Source organism: Girardinichthys multiradiatus, chromosome 20 (assembly GCF_021462225.1).
Source record: "Girardinichthys multiradiatus isolate DD_20200921_A chromosome 20, DD_fGirMul_XY1, whole genome shotgun sequence".
Classification (NCBI taxonomy): Eukaryota; Metazoa; Chordata; class Actinopteri; order Cyprinodontiformes; family Goodeidae; genus Girardinichthys; species Girardinichthys multiradiatus.
In genome coordinates this window covers 25,560,103-25,578,520 of record NC_061812.1, presented here as the reverse complement: position 1 = coordinate 25,578,520, position 18,418 = coordinate 25,560,103, and the positions used below count along the sequence as shown (strand labels likewise).

Here is an 18,418-nt window from a genome sequence, read left to right as displayed (position 1 = left end):
TAAATAATTTTCATGCACAAATTTACCTGATTTTTATTTTAGTTAAAAGATATCCTGAACAACTGTAACGGTAAGATAGACAGCAAAGAGGGTGTAGAGAGAAGGGGATAACAGTAAGCAAATGGCCCAGTCAGTCATTTTCTACCGCTTATTCCATAGTGGGTCACAGGGGAGCTGGTGCCTATCTCCAGCAGTCTATGTGCAAGAGGCGGGGTACACCCTGGACAGGTCACCAGTCTGCCACTGGGCAACACACAAACACACCTAAGGGCAATTTAGAGTTACCAGTTAACCTAACAGGCATGTCTTTGGACTGTGGGAGGAAGCTGGACTACCTGGTGAGAACCCACACATGCACGGGGAGAACATGCAAACTCCATGCAGAAAGACCCCTGGCTGGGAATTGAACCCAGGACCTTCTTGCTGCAAGGCAACAGTGCTACCAACTGCACCACCATGCAACATATCAATCAACATATTTTACATAACATAGAGCATATTACATAAAATCCTAATAAAATACAAATGACCCGTGTTGGGGAATACAGCCTCTGCACATGGTGCGTCTGCTCTACCAACTGAAGCAACCAGGACCCCATAAAAATGTCACTTTTTTGGTTTTAATTAGCACTCGGATGTATTCTTTTTTTTAATTTACAGTACATTCATACCCGGTTTTAATATTTTTTTGCAGTACAACCGCACACTTTAGTGCATTGGAATTTTTTTGACAGACCAAAACAATGTAGTTCAGTATTCTATTCAGAGTGGTTTTCCATTTTTTTTCTACTAATACAAATCAGAAGAACCATTGTGTGTACAGGTCCTTCTCAAAATATTAGCATATTGTGATAAAGTTCATTATTTTCCATAATGTCATGATGAAAATTTAACATTCATATATTTTAGATTCATTGCACACTAACTGAAATATTTCAGGTCTTTTATTGTCTTAATATGGATGATTTTGGCATACAGCTCATGAAAACCCAAAATTCCTATCTCACAAAATTAGCATATTTCATCCGACCAATAAAAGAAAAGTGTTTTTAATACAAAAAACGTCAACCTTCAAATAATCATGTACAGTTATGCACTCAATACTTGGTCGGGAATCCTTTGGCAGAAATGACTGCTTCAATGTGGCGTGGCATGGAGGCAATCAGCCTGTGGCACTGCTGAGGTCTTATGGAGGCCCAGGATGCTTTGATAGCGGCCTTTAGCTCATCCAGAGTGTTGGGTCTTGAGTCTCTCAACGTTCTCTTCACAATATCCCACAGATTCTCTATGGGGTTCAGGTCAGGAGAGTTGGCAGGCCAATTGAGCACAGTGATACCATGGTCAGTAAACCATTTACCAGTGGTTTTGGCACTGTGAGCAGGTGCCAGGTCGTGCTGAAAAATGAAATCTTCATCTCCATAAAGCTTTTCAGCAGATGGAAGCATGAAGTGCTCCAAAATCTCCTGATAGCTAGCTGCATTGACCCTGCCCTTGATAAAACACAGTGGACCAACACTAGCAGCTGACACGGCACCCCAGACCATCACTGACTGTGGGTACTTGACACTGGACTTCTGGCATTTTGGCATTTCCTTCTCCCCAGTCTTCCTCCAGACTCTGGCACCTTGATTTCCGAATGACATGCAGAATTTGCTTTCATCCGAAAAAAGTACTTTGGACCACTGAGCAACAGTCCAGTGCTGCTTCTCTGTAGCCCAGGTCAGGCGCTTCTGCCGCTGTTTCTGGTTCAAAAGTGGCTTGACCTCGGGGAATGCGGCACCTGTAGCCCATTTCCTGCACACGCCTGTGCACGGTGGCTCTGGATGTTTCTACTCCAGACTCAGTCCACTGCTTCCGCAGGTCCCCCAAGGTCTGGAATAGGCCCTTCTCCACAATCTTCCTCAGGGTCCGGTCACCTCTTCTCGTTGTGCAGCGTTTTCTGCCACACTTTTTCCTTCCCACAGACTTCCCACTGAGGTGCCTTGATACAGCACTCTGGGAACAGCCTATTCGTTCAGAAATTTCTTTCTGTGTCTTACCCTCTTGCTTGAGGGTGTCAATAGTGGTCTTCTGGACAGCAGTCAGGTCGGCAGTCTTACCCATGATTGGGGTTTTGAGTGATGAACCAGGCTGGGAGTTTTAAAGGCCTCAGGAATCTTTTGCAGGTGTTTAGAGTTAACTCATTGATTCAGATGATTAGGTTCATAGCTCGTTTAGAGACCCTTTTAATGATATGCTAATTTTGTGAGATAGGAATTTTGGGTTTTCATGAGCTGTATGCCAAAATCATCCGTATTAAGACAATAAAAGACCTGAAATATTTCAGTTAGTGTGCAATGAATCTAAAATATATGAATGTTAAATTTTCATCATGACATTATGGAAAATAATGAACTTTATCACAATATGCTAATATTTTGAGAAGGACCTGTATGTGTTTGGTTGTGTGTCTACTGGTAGTACCTCTGCTTAAGTCTATTATTGCCCAGACTTCCATCTACATTCAATTCCCATCAACTAGCTTCTGCGTCTGCCGAGGAAAAGTATCCACCACAGCATGATGCTGCCTCCATCAAGTTTGTTGAGGCATTATGCATGCTTGCCAAAAAAATGCCTTTTAAGGGTTGTTTTTTTTTAAGGCGTGAAGTTTTCATGAGCCGTATAAAACCAACCACAAATTGTTCCAGATGGAAGTGTGTACCTCGACTGCCATCTTGCGGATAAGAAGGAAACTACATATTTTATGCGTTGATTGTGATTTCATAGGTACTTTGATTCTATTTCTCGTCTTTATGTAAAGGGAAATTAAAGCGGGCAAATCCAAATAATCCCGAATGACCCTAAAAGTATACAGTACAGTAATAATGTAATAAATGCGTGATTAGTTATCACGTGATAATGCTCACCAATGATATCCCGCTTTCCGACCGCAGTGCATTATGGGCGCAGCCGTTTATGCCAAAGAATGTAAAAACAGACAAATAAAACATCGAAATCTGTTGTTGATGATATCGACTCTAATTGAAGGACGTTCTTCAGTAATATGGTATGTTATTGTTTCATCATGGTAAGTTGCACCATGAGTGAAAAAGAGCTTCAAGCTGCTGGTGTATAAATAAAGACGTTGAGTAAAGTTTTAATGTGTTGTATGAAAGGAGAGAAGGTTAGCACTCCCCTAGACAAGGATGGAATTGGCCCTTGTGGCCAGCAACACATATACGGTTAAGGCATTGCCACCTACTTCGTGGCATCTCTAACCAAGTTTTTTAATCTCTAAAAAACATTTCTGTTGCCATTATAATAAACTAAGAAATGCAAAATGCATGGTTCCTGTTTTTAGCAAGTAACAGGAACAAAGGAAACGCCTGCTTCTTATTTTCCATTGACCTCTGGGCAGAGTGGAAATTTTTACTTTTCCTGTTGGCCTGCAGCGATATTGCTCTCCAGGGTCACTGGAGAGTTTACACTGTAGCTCCAAAGATAGATATCTATATATATGTATGGTGTTTTGGGGATATAGCCAGAGAAGTCTTTCTTTGTAAAGTTTTTTGAGTTTGCACAAACAAATTACAATCACATAACATGTTAAGAGTATTTAAGTTGTTTGCCAACATTTTTTTAAAAACGTAAACCTCTGAATAGGCTTTCAAAACTAATATTCAGGAGTGCCATAATTTTTTACATATTTTAAATATTTTCCTGAAAGCCAGCCACTATCTGTGTACTTACCTTGTCATATTTTGTACTGAAGAAATGCCTTACTTTTGCAAGTGTCATCTTATGGATGATCTCGGATTTTTTTGGGTAAATAAAAACAATGAAAAGTCACTTTTCTTGTTTTATTTAAAAATGTATAGTAAAATGAGCAGTCACAGAGGTATGCAAATACATTTTCACAAAGTTCTTGCTTTTTGCTGTTTGTTTTTAAAAAGCAAATAAGAGACGAGTATTTGTACTTCATTTATTAACAAGTTGAAACTGTAAACAACACGTCTCTCTCTTAGTCATAAGTCAAAGTTGATCTGGTAAATAATAAAAAAAAAGGGTGATGTCTGAATGAGCAGCGGTCAAGTCAAGAAGGTGCTGAAGCTCCCGAATTGGGTCGCTGGACCCCGAAGGCTGTGATGAAGACGTTGACAACCACTATGACAAAGACGAAGGCTGTGGCAAAATTCTCCAAGATATCCAGCTTAAAGTGCGTGCTCTCATCATTCAGATTCCACTTAACTGGAGAAAGAGAAGCAAAACAATTTATGTGCAAATGAAGCTGGACCGCATTTCCCCACCAGGGGGCAGCACGCAGTTTCCTTACATACCATTGAAGTAATCATTTATGAAGGATTTGATAAAGATTAACCACACCTGACAGCCCTGCCACTTGGGGAATAATTATCTCACTCCTCCAGAGGTAGATGATATGCATCATTAGTCTGTAAATCCAACATGTGGATCTGCTTTAAGCAGAGGATGAACCCGTGTTTCTACATTGCATTTACTGCTGCCAGCTCTCCAGAGATTACATGCAGCCAGCAGTAAACAGAGCTCTTTGCAATTGAAACAAGTTTGCAACAAAGCTGACAACTTCCTGTTAGGTTTCTCTCAACACTTTCTCTCCCCCAACGCAGTAATATTTTCTGTCAGGATAAGATAAGGACACAGCCGGTGAGGAGGAGGGGTCCAGAACTCTTGACCTCTAATTCTACTGCTTTACCGATTCAAAATATTCACAATTTAGTGCAAAGTTAGCTTTGTCAATTAGTTTAAACAGAGATATTTGTGAGTAATAGGTGAGGAAAGTAAAATCAGTCATAACACTAAACCAACCCTGAATGAACAAAACTACAGCTCAAAAATTAACATTGTGAAAAAACTCATATAGATTAATTACAAATAGAGTGAAATATGTTCAGCCATTATTTCATATAATTTCATGCATTTTCTCACAAAATTAAATTATTACATAAGATACAAAACGGATGTTTTAAGCAGAAGTCTAAGGATTCTGAAAGCATGTTCATTTCAATGTAGCCTGACTAATAAACCAGCTAAAATCAGCTTGTTTTACTCCCAGTTCTACTCTCTAAAGAACAAAACAGCAGAAAGGCATAATATTCTGCATTATAAGCTCTTGTAAACAACTAGAAAGTTTGGAAGGTGTTTATTCTATATTTGTGCTTTGTTCTGAATAATAAAATCAAAATATCTATAAATATCTTATTTAACATATCTGTAGTTATCGATATATTTATTTCAGGATTGACCTGAATTTAGCAGTTAGAGTAATTGTTGCTTATCTGTGTTAAATAAAAGCAATTAAATGATTTTATACACTTTGTGAACCTTGTGAAACATTAAAACCCTTTCATTTTTGGTAAAGTTTATCTTACTTTTAGAATGTCTTGCTGGCCCATGCCTAGTGGTGAACTATATTTACTTAGCTCTCTTTTCTTGGGAAGGTGACCTCTCAGGGGTTCTAAGTGACAGATATTCCAAAAATATATATATATATTTTTTTGCTGATGTAATTTATTTAGCAATTAGTTCATTTGTTATGAGTATGAGCAACAAGTACAGTGCTGGATAAAAGTATTTTGCTCTAGAACAAATTGTTTCTGTTTTTGTCTCCATCAAATATTTTAGTACATGAAAAAGATTTTAATATCAGACAAACTTAACCAGAGTAAATATAAAATGTTGTTTTCAAATCACTTTACTTATTAAGGCAGGCAATAAGCAATCCAAACAAAGTAATTGACACCCTTTAGCTTAGATTTGGTAACAAAGCTGATTCTAAGGCTTTGGGCCTCCTTATCCACAAAATGGAGAAGACGCCGGACAGTGGGGAACCTTCCCAGGAGTAGCTGGCCAAACAGCGTTACTCCAAGAGTACTTTGAAGACTCATTCAGTAGGTCACAATATAACCCAGAGCATCTAAAGTAATGCAGTTAGGGTCTGAAAATAACAAGGAGACTGGGAAAAAATGTCATTCAGAAGCAGGATAAAGATCCAAAGCTCAGCATGTCCTTCACTGAATTGCAAAAAAAAAAAACACACCATAAAGGTTTGGAGTTGCCTAGTTAAAGTCCAGATTTAAATTACATTGAGATGCTGTGGCATGACCTCAAATGGGCCATCATATAAAAATAGTTTTATCTTTACTCGGGCTAACTTGGTCTGACATTAAAATTTGTTTGTTGATCTAAAATATTTCAAACGTGACAAAAAAGGAAAAATAAGACATCTGTAAGCGGCAAATACATTTTCAGAGCACTGGTGGTTAACTTTTAAGTGCTCTGGTTAACTTTAATTTGTTTCTTGAAAATATCTTTAAGTGATTTTGAGTAATCTAATGATAGTGTTGTTTTAATGTTTTAATGGAAACAAGGCTTCAACAACAACCCTCCACCTTACCTATAAAGATGAGCATAACTCCCACCAGAACCTGCAATGTGAGAGAGATGCTGATGAGAGTGATGAGGGGAACGTAGAAGCTGAAGTTAGGTCCTTGTTCCATAACAGCCTTCAACTGGGAGGCGTTTGCCATCAGCAGAGCCACATCCAGCATGCTCTCTGCTGCGCTCTTCTTATTGGCATAATGGTTCATGTTCAGGGGTCTGTGCCGCCGCATGTTCCTGTTCCCCTGCTGGGAGACCTGAAAGCCAACGCAAACCATGGCATCAGATTTAGGCCTTCATAAACCATCTACTTGACTTCATCGAGAGGATTTTTATTATTAATGCAAACTGATTAGTGATATGTAAAGGTTTCAGATCAACTTGACCCTTTAGATAAAGACTTGATAAAGGTTGGACTTTACTTCCATTGCACTGCTATATTTTCACTTTCACTCCTACTGGTGAAAAACTGGTCCTAAAAAGTTACTTAAGTTGGTAGAATTTTGTCATTGACATCATCCTGGAAATTCATATTCATTTGAAACAGGCCAATATTTCTTAATAAAACATAACTGGTCAGTTTAAGAAATTTGAGAAATGAGCACAAAGTCATCTGACATGGAAAACATTAAACTAGATTAGCCAACTTAGATTAGTAACTATAACACATTCTGTTAAAAGCTTTTTTAGGTTGTGTCTATGCACAGCTCTCCACATTAACATAGTAAATGTAGATCCACACATGTGACAGTTGTTCAGTTAAATCATCATGACTTTAAGTTACTTTTTTGTTTAATATGAAACTTGAGTCAAACTCTTTAGAGAATAGACGACGCTTGATGAATGATGTTGCTCAAAAATCTCCCGGAATTGAGCACTTCCTTAAGTTTTGTTTACGAGGGAAAAACCTAACAGAAGTGAAACTGTTTTTTTCGCTGAAATCCAACAATTATGACATAGATAGGTCATGTCCTTGGTTCAGAAACAGGTCAGGGCTATATGTCATTAAACAGGTCACAGACGTGCTTTGAAAGGCCTGACTCAAATACCGAGAAATAAGTTCGTAACAAACGCGTCACAATCACCCCCTAAAGTAGAGAAATAGAAATTATTCTCTTTCAACATCAAACACACCTGCATAGTCATACATATTATTGGAGATTTATAAATATCCTAGGTTCTGTTTTATTTCATTGGAATCAGTCCAGTCTGTAAGGTTTTATTTGAGTGAAGCAAAGTTTAGTTGCCCTACAATGTTCTGCTTGTGCCCATATTGGCAACATCACCCACTGAGATTTGGCTCTAAGTTCCTCTCCTGCAGCAGTAAAAATCTGCCAGGCCACAGAGAGATATGAAGATCTTCATATGGTAAAGCAGCACAGGTGTTGATTGAGGTCACAACCTGCCATTAGCTATGTTCACTCTTTCCTTTCGAAACTTTACAAGTACAAAGCTGGCTTTGACACCAACGATCATGGCAATTTCAATAATATTTTAGAGACTCTGTTTGGAATAAAGGGCTTTATTAGCCGCATACATTCTCTGAAGCAGTAGTTCTCATTTTACATCTAAGAAGTTCACCATGACTTTATGGTAGATATATCTGCCATGCTTTAAATATGAAACCTAAAAAATGCAAACAGCAAAAAAGGGAGGGAGGAAGGAAAGCTAGACGGACAAAAGCAAGGAAGGAAACACACAAAGGTGGAAGAGAGGAAAAAAGAAAAAGGGTGGAGCAATATAAGGACGTGAGAAAGGAAGGATTAAAGGGCATAATCCAGGAAGGACAGACACGACGGAAAGAAGAAAGGACATGAGGGAGAAAGGAAGGAAGAAACGAACGAGGAAATAAAGGAAGGACTGACACAAGAATAAAAATAAAAGAAAGGATGGGTGTAAGAAAAGGAAGAAAGGACATGATGAAGAAAGAAAAGAATGAAGGTGGAAGGCAAGAAGTTAAGAAGGAGGGAAGGACACAAAAAGGAAGGAGAGAACATTTAGAAAATAAGATATGTAATCCGATACGAAATGTCTAGAAACAAAAAAATAACCCGTTATTTTCTTTTTCTCGTCCTTATCCAGAGCTGGAAAATCCAGAAATCAAATTCCAGACTTTTCCGGGCAGTGTGAGAAACCTATGAAGATTATTAGTGAACTTCTGATACTAAGACTGGCAAACTACACATAAAAATCATGATGGCCCCAAAATGTCCTTAACTTCAATGATGATGAGTCAAAACAATGAGCAATTATGTCGCATCCACTTGTGCTTTCAGTGTTTTGATATCAATCTTGGCAGGCCAGCAAGTACAATTATCCAAAACGCACTAGAAATGTAGAAGTTGTCAGGGAGACTGAAATAAAAAGGAAAAAAGAAGCTCAAAAAAGAGAGAGATGGGGGAAAAAGGGGAGAAAAGGAGGAAAGAGTGGAGGAGAGAAAGAAGGATGAAGAGAATACAAGATTACACCCTGCTTGCTTATACACCTGCAGCTGTTTTTTTGGGGGGTTTTTTAACAAAATAGTGCATGGTAATTCTGAATGTAAAATGTACTTAGTGAGAGGTGCAGCCCAATATAGAACATCTGTGTATCTGTCAACACCTGAAGCTTAACACCTGTAAGTATGGGTGTGGACGCGTTTTTGTATACAAGGTTTCTCCACAAAAATATGCAATAGTGAGTGTGAGGACCCACATACCTGCCCCATGGTCCCTGGACGGACACTGAGGAGATCCAAGCCACAGACATCTAAAGGCTCCCCAAAGCACAGGAACCCCAGGAGAACCACCGCCGGGACTACCGCAACCACCCCAGAGAAGAGCAGTGGAGAGTCCCAGGGGAACCACCCAGCAGCGACAGTGCAGAAGCCCCAGGGAGCCACAGCGACGAGCCCACAGGCCCTGCCGATAGCCGTCCATGCCCGAGCAGATCCAGCCATGGACCCAGAGGCCCAAGACCCCGGGACACACCACCCCCCAAGCAAAGGCCCGACAGAGCCCAGGGGGCCAGGCCCCGGCAAGCAGCCACCGGGAGTGAGCCAGCACACACCAAAGCACCCGGCCCCGGACACCGAGAACTACAAGTACACCAGCGGGCAGAGACTCCAACCACCGGCAGGCAGTGTGGCGGGGAGGAAGCTGATCCAGGAGGGGGAGCAGTCCAAGACCCAACCTGTCGCAAAAGAAAAAAAAAAACAGGCACACACAGTCACAATCACCCACTCCCACCCTCATGCATACATATAAAATCACTCGCACCCAACGTAAAGACAAACAACAATGGACGTCATACACTCACTCACTCACTCACTCCCCATGCATACTCTATACTCCCAGGTCCAGGCGCCGGTACCCCCTAGGGGCAACCGGCCCCCAGACCCAGGAGGTGGTCCCCTTCCCTCCTGGGGCAGAGACAGGCAGACAGCGCCAGCACTGCCCAGACCTAGCTGACCCCAGCCCAGCTCCCGCCCCCCTGTCCCGAACCCACTCCCCAACAACCCCCATCCACCTCCGGAGAGGGGGCTATGTACAAAAGACGGGTCCACATGGCCCAAAGCAACCCGCCAACCGGAGCCGCCCCAGGACGGAGCAGTCCCGACCCCACAACGAGCTCCGATCCCAACCCCATGAGTCTCCCACCCCCAGTGAACCCCAACAAGATTTATGCAAGATTTTTGACGTCTTTGATTTTATAATGTAATCCTATGGCGGAATTCGTCAGTTGGTAGAGTGTACACTCTAAGTTTTTGAATAACCTGAGAAAGAACAAACAAACTCTCCTCACTTGCTCAATTTTCACTCTACTTGCACAAATTATGTATCAAAACGTAGGATGCTCTTTCGCGATACAGAAAATGGTACCCACGTTGATGTGGGACTAACGGATTTGACGCAACACGCCCAGGAGCAACGCATAGTCAACACACCCTGACTGGGAAACCTATAGGAATTTCAAAAAAAATCAGAGCAAAAAATCCTTAAAATCACATGTTTTCGAATAGCCGCCTCTCAAAACCCGTTCAAGGTAGAGACATGAGCTTTGCACCAATTAATCTTCAAACCTGGCAGGCACTCAAAGTGAAGGAATTATTTTGATACCTTTTATCATTTTGTCATAAAAAAGGTTTGTTTAGGAGTACCAAATCTGTCCTTCCCAAAATCGCTTAAAATTGAAAAATGTCAAAATTATCCACTTTTCTACACTGTCACATCTCCTACACGGATTTATGTAGACACACAAAAATCGCCAGGATTGTTCACCGATCCCTGCTGATACCTACGGTCCAAAGATACCTTTTATCGTTTTCTCTTTGAAGTAGGTTTGTTTGAGAGTGAAAAATTCACCTTCACTCAGATTAAAAATGGTCAAAATAATCCACATTTTCACAGGGTCACAACTCCCAGACAGATTTTTATAGAAACGAAGCTCCATGATTGTTCAGCAAGACCTGCTGATTCATATGGGGCATGAATGAAATCAATAGCCCTTATAGTTACCAAGTTATTAGACGTTGTTCGAGAGCATGTTCAGGCATTTTTGTGTTTTTCTCCATTTTTCCCTGTCCTTTCACCTAGTGTTGTGCCTTTATTATTATATTTTCAACAAAAAAGTATTGATATTATCGTTCCCCTGTCCCTTCTGATAAAACCGGTCCAAGAACGACGTCGATAGTCCTTACGGTTTCCGAGTTATGGGCAGTAGTTCGGGAGCAAGGGCCACCATGTTATAAAGCCAGGCCATGATGAGACACAAAGTGTTGTGCTGCATGAGTGAGAAACAGCAGCTTTTCGGTGCTCATTAATTACCATAGCAACAGAACACAGCTGCAAGTGAACTTAAGTAACCTCTGACAGAGAGTGGCTCTGAGGCTGAGCTCAGGCCAGAAGCTTCCATGAGTGATCACAATTGGCTCGTTGCATGATGTGGCTACACAACCTCCGCTAATCGGAAGTTGTGAGGGCGAGTACTTCCTGTTCGGTTGTTCACCACCTAAAGCAATGGCGCTGTACTACACCCGCTGCCGTCAGGACCTCCCAAAAGTTTCAGTCAACGATGTTCTCCGCTTGATTCGAGCCTTATCATCAGCGCCACGTTGCAAAAAAGAAAAGGACTTCAAGTTTTACGTGTCGAATTACATTGACAACTATGAAGGTAAGCGTTAAACACATTCAGTCACTGTTCAGCTAACTAGCTTTAGCCGCATTTTCAATCTGTAACTCGTTGGCCATTACTCCGGTTGTCGATGAAACAGTAATCATGATCAGGAGCTACAAACACAATCTCCGATTCAGAAGGGTCCACATGCGGATCTGCAGCGGCAGATTCCTCCCGAGGCCCACGGTCCCACACACCGGGTCTTTTCTCAGGCAACGAGTAGTTGTTCCACTCAAAAATGGGAATAGCACCCCTTTTTAACCATCTCCTCCCCCCCGGTGTATCTATCAGATCCTCGGGTAAGAAATGTCGGCTACATACCCGTGTGTCTCTAGTGGGACTAAAGTTATCCCTCCGGATTTTGGCTAGCCATTGCTGACGTGCTACATTATCAGCAGGGAAGCTGTGAAAGCTAACTTTAGAATTATAGCGTGAGGAACACGAACATCGAGGTACACAACAGAGTAGCGACGATCCACTCACGCTGATAGCATTGTTTTTTCCTCTGGACAATTGACTCACCTATTTCTTTCCACTGGTTGCTATCAAAATAATCCAACCTGAATGGCAGGGACGTTTACCCGGAAGTTCCCGCCCTCACATCTTTTGACCGGAAGTTAGCGGTCGCCATATTGTGCACATAGCCAATAAGTCAGTCAAAGCTGACAACCAAACTAGACTTTCAAAATAAGACCTACACATACTCTACACAATAAAAGCCTTTGTTTTTGTAGTTCATATTATGCAGGTTTCTTTAAAGAGCTGTTGTAGATGCTGATGGCTGTGGGCAGGAAGGATCTCCTGTAGAGGTCTGTCTTACAGCACATCTGAAGAAGCCTCTGACTGAAGACACTCTGTTGTTGTACAACAGTCTCATGAAGAGGATGCTCTGGGTTCTCCATGTTCTTCATTTTATGAAGAATCCTTCTTTGAGCAATGATCTCCAGAGGTTCCAAAGGAGTCCCCAGAACAGAACCAGCCTTTTTTATCAGAATGTAGAGCTTTTTAATCCCTGGTTCCGATGCTGCTACCCCAGCAGATGATCGCAGACGAGATCACACTCTCCACAACAGACTTATAAAAGATAAGCAGTATCTTTCTGGAAACACTGAAGGTCCTAAGCTTCCTCAAGAAGTACAGTCTGCTCTGTTCCTTCTTCTAGACGGCTACACTGTTGCATCTCCACTCTAGTCTGTTGTCCAAGTGAACACCGAGGTATTTATACTCCTCCACCACCTCCACTTCTTCTCCCATGATGGAAATGGTGTTTGACCTATTCTTGTTTCTCTTAAAATCTACAATCATCTCCTTTGTTTTCTTCGCATTCAAGATGAGATGATTGTTTCCACACCATGCCACAAAGTGGTCCAACAGCTCCCTGTACTCAGCTTCTTGTCCATCTCTGATCCATCCCATGACTGCAGAATCATCCAAGTATTTCTGCAGATGACAGAAGTTTGTCTTGTACTGGAGGTTTGAGGTGTACAGAGTGAAAAGGAATGGTGAGAGCCATGCGCATCGTTAGAACTCGGCTTCCAGGACTGAAGCCCAAGATGTTTTCTGAATTGCCCCGGATCTCTTAAAAGACAAAATGTAGAACTATTAAAAAGAGGCACTAAACCACAAAATGGCATTGGATTTCACATTTTTATCTAAAAAACAATCTGATTTGTTTCTATTGTGCTCCATATAATCACTGCCCGCTTCACCTAACCAGGCAATGAGTTAAAAGAAAAAAAGAAAAAATTTTTATTTACACACACAGGCGGCACCGCGACTGCGCAAATACGCGCACAGGAACCGGCGGACTGGCACCCTGTCCATCCTGGAGAAGTTCAGGACGGCTGTTCAGTCCACAGCCGTCGCCCTTCCTTGATCATTACCCAAAAAGTTACACTCAGAGCCTCGAACAGGGCTTATTTCAGAGCAACCATGCAGCGAACCAGAGAGCTGAGTCTGGTGCGTGTATGCGCACAGGAACAGGTGGAAGCAGAGCAGCATAAGTTAGCAATTAAAACCTGAATGCTGACTCAGAATGGCCTGATTGTAAGTTAAAGCTAATCACTTATTCACCCACCAAGACATGATGCGAAGGTTTACTCTAATGAGCATCATCAGGGTCATGATGAGGAACAGAGTAGAGGGAGTTTCACCTGAGCTACAGGTAAAGTTAAAATGGCTGGCCGTGATAGAAAACAGTAGGAATCCTCTCTGTGAGCTTCTAGCTGGATTAATCATGATGTTTGATAATTTACACAATAGTTTACATTCAATCAAAACACAGCCGAGAACTGGTACAATATGTCCTATGTTATTTTAACTTTAAATGATTTAGAAACTTACCCGCTGTCTGATGAAAATTAAAATATTTTGGGTCTGGGCTAAAGCCCTCAATGTTTCAAGACCCTAAAAACGCCCCTGGTGAGAGTACAGTCCCCTGTGGTGCCCCGGTGCAGCTGACTACCTGGTTAGACACACAACCGTGCAGTCTCACAAACTGTGATCTGATGGTCTGGTAGTCTTTGATCCAGGAGATTGTTGAGGCCTCCCCGTGAGTTTTCTGGGGTTTCTCACAAAGCAAATTAGAACTGAACTGAACTGTGCTGGTGGCTTTGTCCAGATGACAGTGAGTTTGTTGGAGCAGGTGTATGATGACATCTTCAATCTATCAATTATCTGTCATACATAGTGGTTTAAGTGTTGGCAAAGAAGTTTAGTCTTGGTTTTATCTGACAAGATTACCTTCTTCAACATGTTACACACATGGTTTGTGATAAACTGCGAACAAGACATTTTCTGGCTTTCTCTTAATTGTGGCTTTCTTTTTGTTAGGAACACTAATACAGACTTCTCTTTTTTTTTTTTGTCTTTTAAAAAGTTTAATAATTTCCTTCCATTTCAAAATTACATACTTCTTTATTTTGGCCCATCACAAAGAAACCCAATAAACTAAATTGAAGCTTCTGTTTGTATGGTAACCAAATAAGGAAACCTTCAAGGGATCAGAATACGTTGATACAGAATTGTAACTTTGACAGGGTTTATACTCAGTCTGCATAAGTATGCAATATGATTCAAAAAATGTACAAGTTTGATAAAGAAAAATATGGGGATGGAAAAATATTTGTGTTTTCAGACTTTATCCCACAGCTCATCATCTAAATGTCGTGCTCTTCCTTCCTTTACTTGTCCATCTGTCTTTCCTTGCCTCTGTTTTTCTTTTTTTTGTGTGTTAACTCCATCCATTCCTTGTGTCCTTCCTTCCCTTCTTTCTTGTTTCCTACCACTCCTTAGTTGAGCTTCTCCTTGCATCCCACCTATCTTCCTTCTAGTTTCTTGTTTTGAAAGTATGAAAGTAAGTATAACATTTTTGCCTAAAAACCGCATGGGAACCCTTTTAAATCAATTTGTAATTAAAGGTAAAAAAAAAAAAAATGAAAGTGGAGCTTCAATAAAACTATGAAGCAGAGTGAAGTAAAAGTTAAAAGTAGCAAACAAAGACAAATAGAGTAGAAAATGAATAAAATAGGCTTTTTGATAAAGCTTGTAAATAAAGCTCCTGGTCCACAGTTAGTATTAGTTTCCACACTTTTAGAACAAAGGTGTTTTTGTTGAAAGTGAAGTTATTTCAAATATGGGTCAGGGGCTCAGGGTAAGTTAGCTGGATCACTGTTTAACCCAACCTGACACAATGCAGACACAATGTCCCGTCTCATCTGTCGCTGGCTGTAAACTGACTCCACAGAGCAAAGAAAGAAGAAGCTCAGTCCTACGAAAAACCTTGGAAACATTTAGAAATGTCATAAAACCATTTAAAAGTTGCGGATTAGATTTTATTTTCTATTTAGTTAAGTGCATCCAAAAACACTCTAAATTAATCTTGTTTAGTTTTCCTAACATCAAGCAATAACGGTGCGATTGAAGGATGAAGGAAAACCTCAGCCAGTGTTACATTTTCCCTGGAACAGACCATTATTTCCCATGGAGCTGGACGGTTCATTGAGCTGAACATGGAGATATTTGCTGCCCTGTAAAAACAAGTTGTCTAACTTACCTCCGACTCGTCGCTTCGGTCAGCATCCCCGTTCATCGCTATGCTCTCGGCAGCCATGTCTTCTGTTTGTGTTCAGAGAGAAAAGGCCGGAGTCACGAAGCTTTAATGCGGGGCTTCCAGTGGGTTCTGGCAGTAAGTATCGGGGAGAGTATTTACAAAGTGCTTCGCTGCTTCGAGGAAGATGAGAGAGCGCAGTAGTTAATGACGCCGCCCCTCCAACAAACGGAGGCTGCAGTTCTCAGAAAGCTGTGCTGCTTAGCACATAGTGAGACCGATGGGGTTTTATTTGGTCATTTTAGAAAGAGACGGAAATGAAACGCTGGTGTAAGATTGTAGAGGCCGGAAAACATGGAGTTCTCATTTTGACCTCTATCAAACAATTTAATGCAGACCCATGCTGACATCCAGCGTTAAAACTGCGGTATTACCAAGGGTGCATTTAATATTACAATAAAGCGCGTTTTCAACCCAAATTACACCTTGCACATATCATTACACATATAGTGATATGTTCTAAGCATTTATTTATGTTCATTTTGATGATTATATTGCGTACAGCTACTGGAAACACAAATTCAGTTCATCCGAAATATTTTCGTACAGAAATGTTTTGTTATTGCAATGTTATGTCCTGAACAACACTACACTGAAAACTTGATGGTTGACCTGCAGACCGTCTGGTCCAAATGTCATTGTCAAACAAGCCAGCAGTTCATAGAGTGCTGCTCAGAAGTATATTAGTGGAAGGTTGAGTGAAGAGAATAATATATATTTTGTTTTCTATATACACATTCCACATACTTCATATTAGTTATGTAATGTCAAATAGGATTATTTAACATTTGGTGTTTACTTTAGATTATTGTTAGACCTGCTGATTTTCTTCCCACAATTTGTGGAAGCTGAAATTGCACTGAAATCTGAAATTTTGCAGCACACAAATAATAGTGGGGTATATATGAAAAGAAAACCAACATAAGATGATTTTGCAACAGAAGGATTTGTAATGAATGACTGAAATGTTTGAGTAAGTGAACAAAAATGAATCTTTTTGCAGAGCTGCACATGACAAACTGTCCTCTACATAAAGCTCAGAGAATAAAATAGCAAGAAACTACTTCAATAGCCGCATTTATGGTTTCACTAAATTGTTTCTCTAACCTCTGACCCCACCCACCAGCTGATTCCCTTTATGTTCACTGCTGCCTTGGTGATTGGGGCAGATTGGCTATCAAAGATGCCTTTTAAACATTAAGGCAAGGTAAGTTTATTTGTATAGCACATTTCAGCAAGATAATTCAGAGTAGTGAAAACGTAAGAAAACAAGTAAAATAAATTTTAGTGGAATAATAAAGAAAGTAAAGAAAACTTGGAATAGAGACTGAAATAAAGACTTGAGACGTTTAACCAAAAGTTTTGGGTAAAAGTTTAAACAGAGCAGGCAAAGGAAACTAGAAACAAATGGGGTTTTATCCTTGATTTTAAAGAATTAAGGTATTCAGCATTTTTGCGGTTTTCTGGATGTTTGTTCCAGATTCGTGGAGCATAAGACCTAAAAGCTGTTGGTTCAATCAATTCAGTGATTTATAAACTAACAAGAATTTTAAAGTATATTTTCTGAGATACAAGGAGCCAGTGTAAGGACTTTAGACCTGGGGTGCCCTGCTCTGTTTTCTTACTGTTTGTGAGGAGGTGGGCAGCAGGCTTCTGGCTGCAGCTGTCTGATTGACTTTTTAGAAAGTGTAAAGACGCTGTTGCAGTAATTGTCTTTATGTGTTTTGAAAGGTTCAGGTCTGAGTCCATCACTACACCCAGATTATGGGCCTGATCAGTAGTTTCTAGCCGTAATTACTGAAGCTGTGTGCTGGCTCTGAAGTAAAATAATTACTTCAGTTTTGTTTATATGCAACTGAAGAGCCAACTCTTCAGGTCAGGATTCAGTAGTCCACCTGCATCTCAAGGACAAGGGACACACATTTGAGGACAGTGACATTCACTTTCTGGACGGAGAAAACAAATGATTTGAGAGAGGAGCAATGTAAGCCATTTATGTCAGAATTAAGAAACCCTCCCTTAACTGAGGAGGTGGACGGATGTTTTTCCTTTTCCCCACATGCAACACCTCCAAAAGAACAATTCCCACTTTCATTCATGTGACCAGGATAACAAGCCTAAGCGGTCAAAAAAGTGCCAACAAATACCGAGGGATGAGTAACACAGATTTGTATGTGAATTAAACCCAATAGGTTAAAAACCTGTCTACTTCCCACCAAGACCTCAGAACTGAAGACGGCCTTTGGAAAAGGGGTTAAAACATCTTCAAGAATTACAAGAAGTCCAGTTGCTTTTCATTTTATTTTTTCAACCTGGATGACTGTGAATCTACACCAGCATAAATACTCAAAGCTTTGGCCACTTAATGCTCACTGGCAATATAATACTGGATATGGTTAATATGGAACTATTGGCTGTTTACTCATGAACATGAGGCAAAACGCTGTCTGTTTTGAGTTAAAATAATACATATGTCAGTGTATTAGTAAGTGATTGTCTCATTGATCAGACACTTCCTTGATGTGCTCTGCTTTAGTAAGCTAATATAAAAAGAACTGATGCAGCTTATTTTTTGTTGTTGTTTTTTTTGTTTTTTTTACCGTGTCCCGTCCAGCAGAGTAGTGCTCAGAATTGTTGTCAGAGTGCCAAGAAATTGCCCAACAGATTTACTTTCACAAGCGGAGCATCACAGCTAATGCTTTAAAGCTCTGCCTGATATTTATAAAAGAAACTTTATTATAAACTTCTTTGGGAAAATTT

At 40.6% G+C, this 18,418-nt stretch overlaps 1 protein-coding gene and 1 non-coding gene across 2 annotated transcripts; one reads left to right on the top strand and one right to left on the bottom strand.

Moving 5' to 3' along the window:
- Positions 1–3,141: 3,141 nt before the first annotated feature.
- LOC124857588 lies at positions 3,142–3,269 on the top strand. Its single transcript, XR_007035626.1, has one exon. It is a non-coding gene; the product is annotated as a U6atac minor spliceosomal RNA (small nuclear RNA).
- A 556-nt stretch (positions 3,270–3,825) lies between these two features.
- On the bottom strand, positions 3,826–15,915 carry ninj1 (ninjurin 1). The gene is made up of 3 exons (XM_047348650.1): positions 15,605–15,915; positions 6,413–6,653; positions 3,826–4,227 (listed from the first exon to the last, which is right to left on the bottom strand). Exons 1-3 carry the CDS (start codon positions 15,659–15,661, stop codon positions 4,073–4,075), a joined length of 453 nt encoding a protein of 150 aa, XP_047204606.1. The 5' UTR covers positions 15,662–15,915; the 3' UTR covers positions 3,826–4,072.
- Between the last annotated feature and the right edge of the window lie 2,503 nt (positions 15,916–18,418).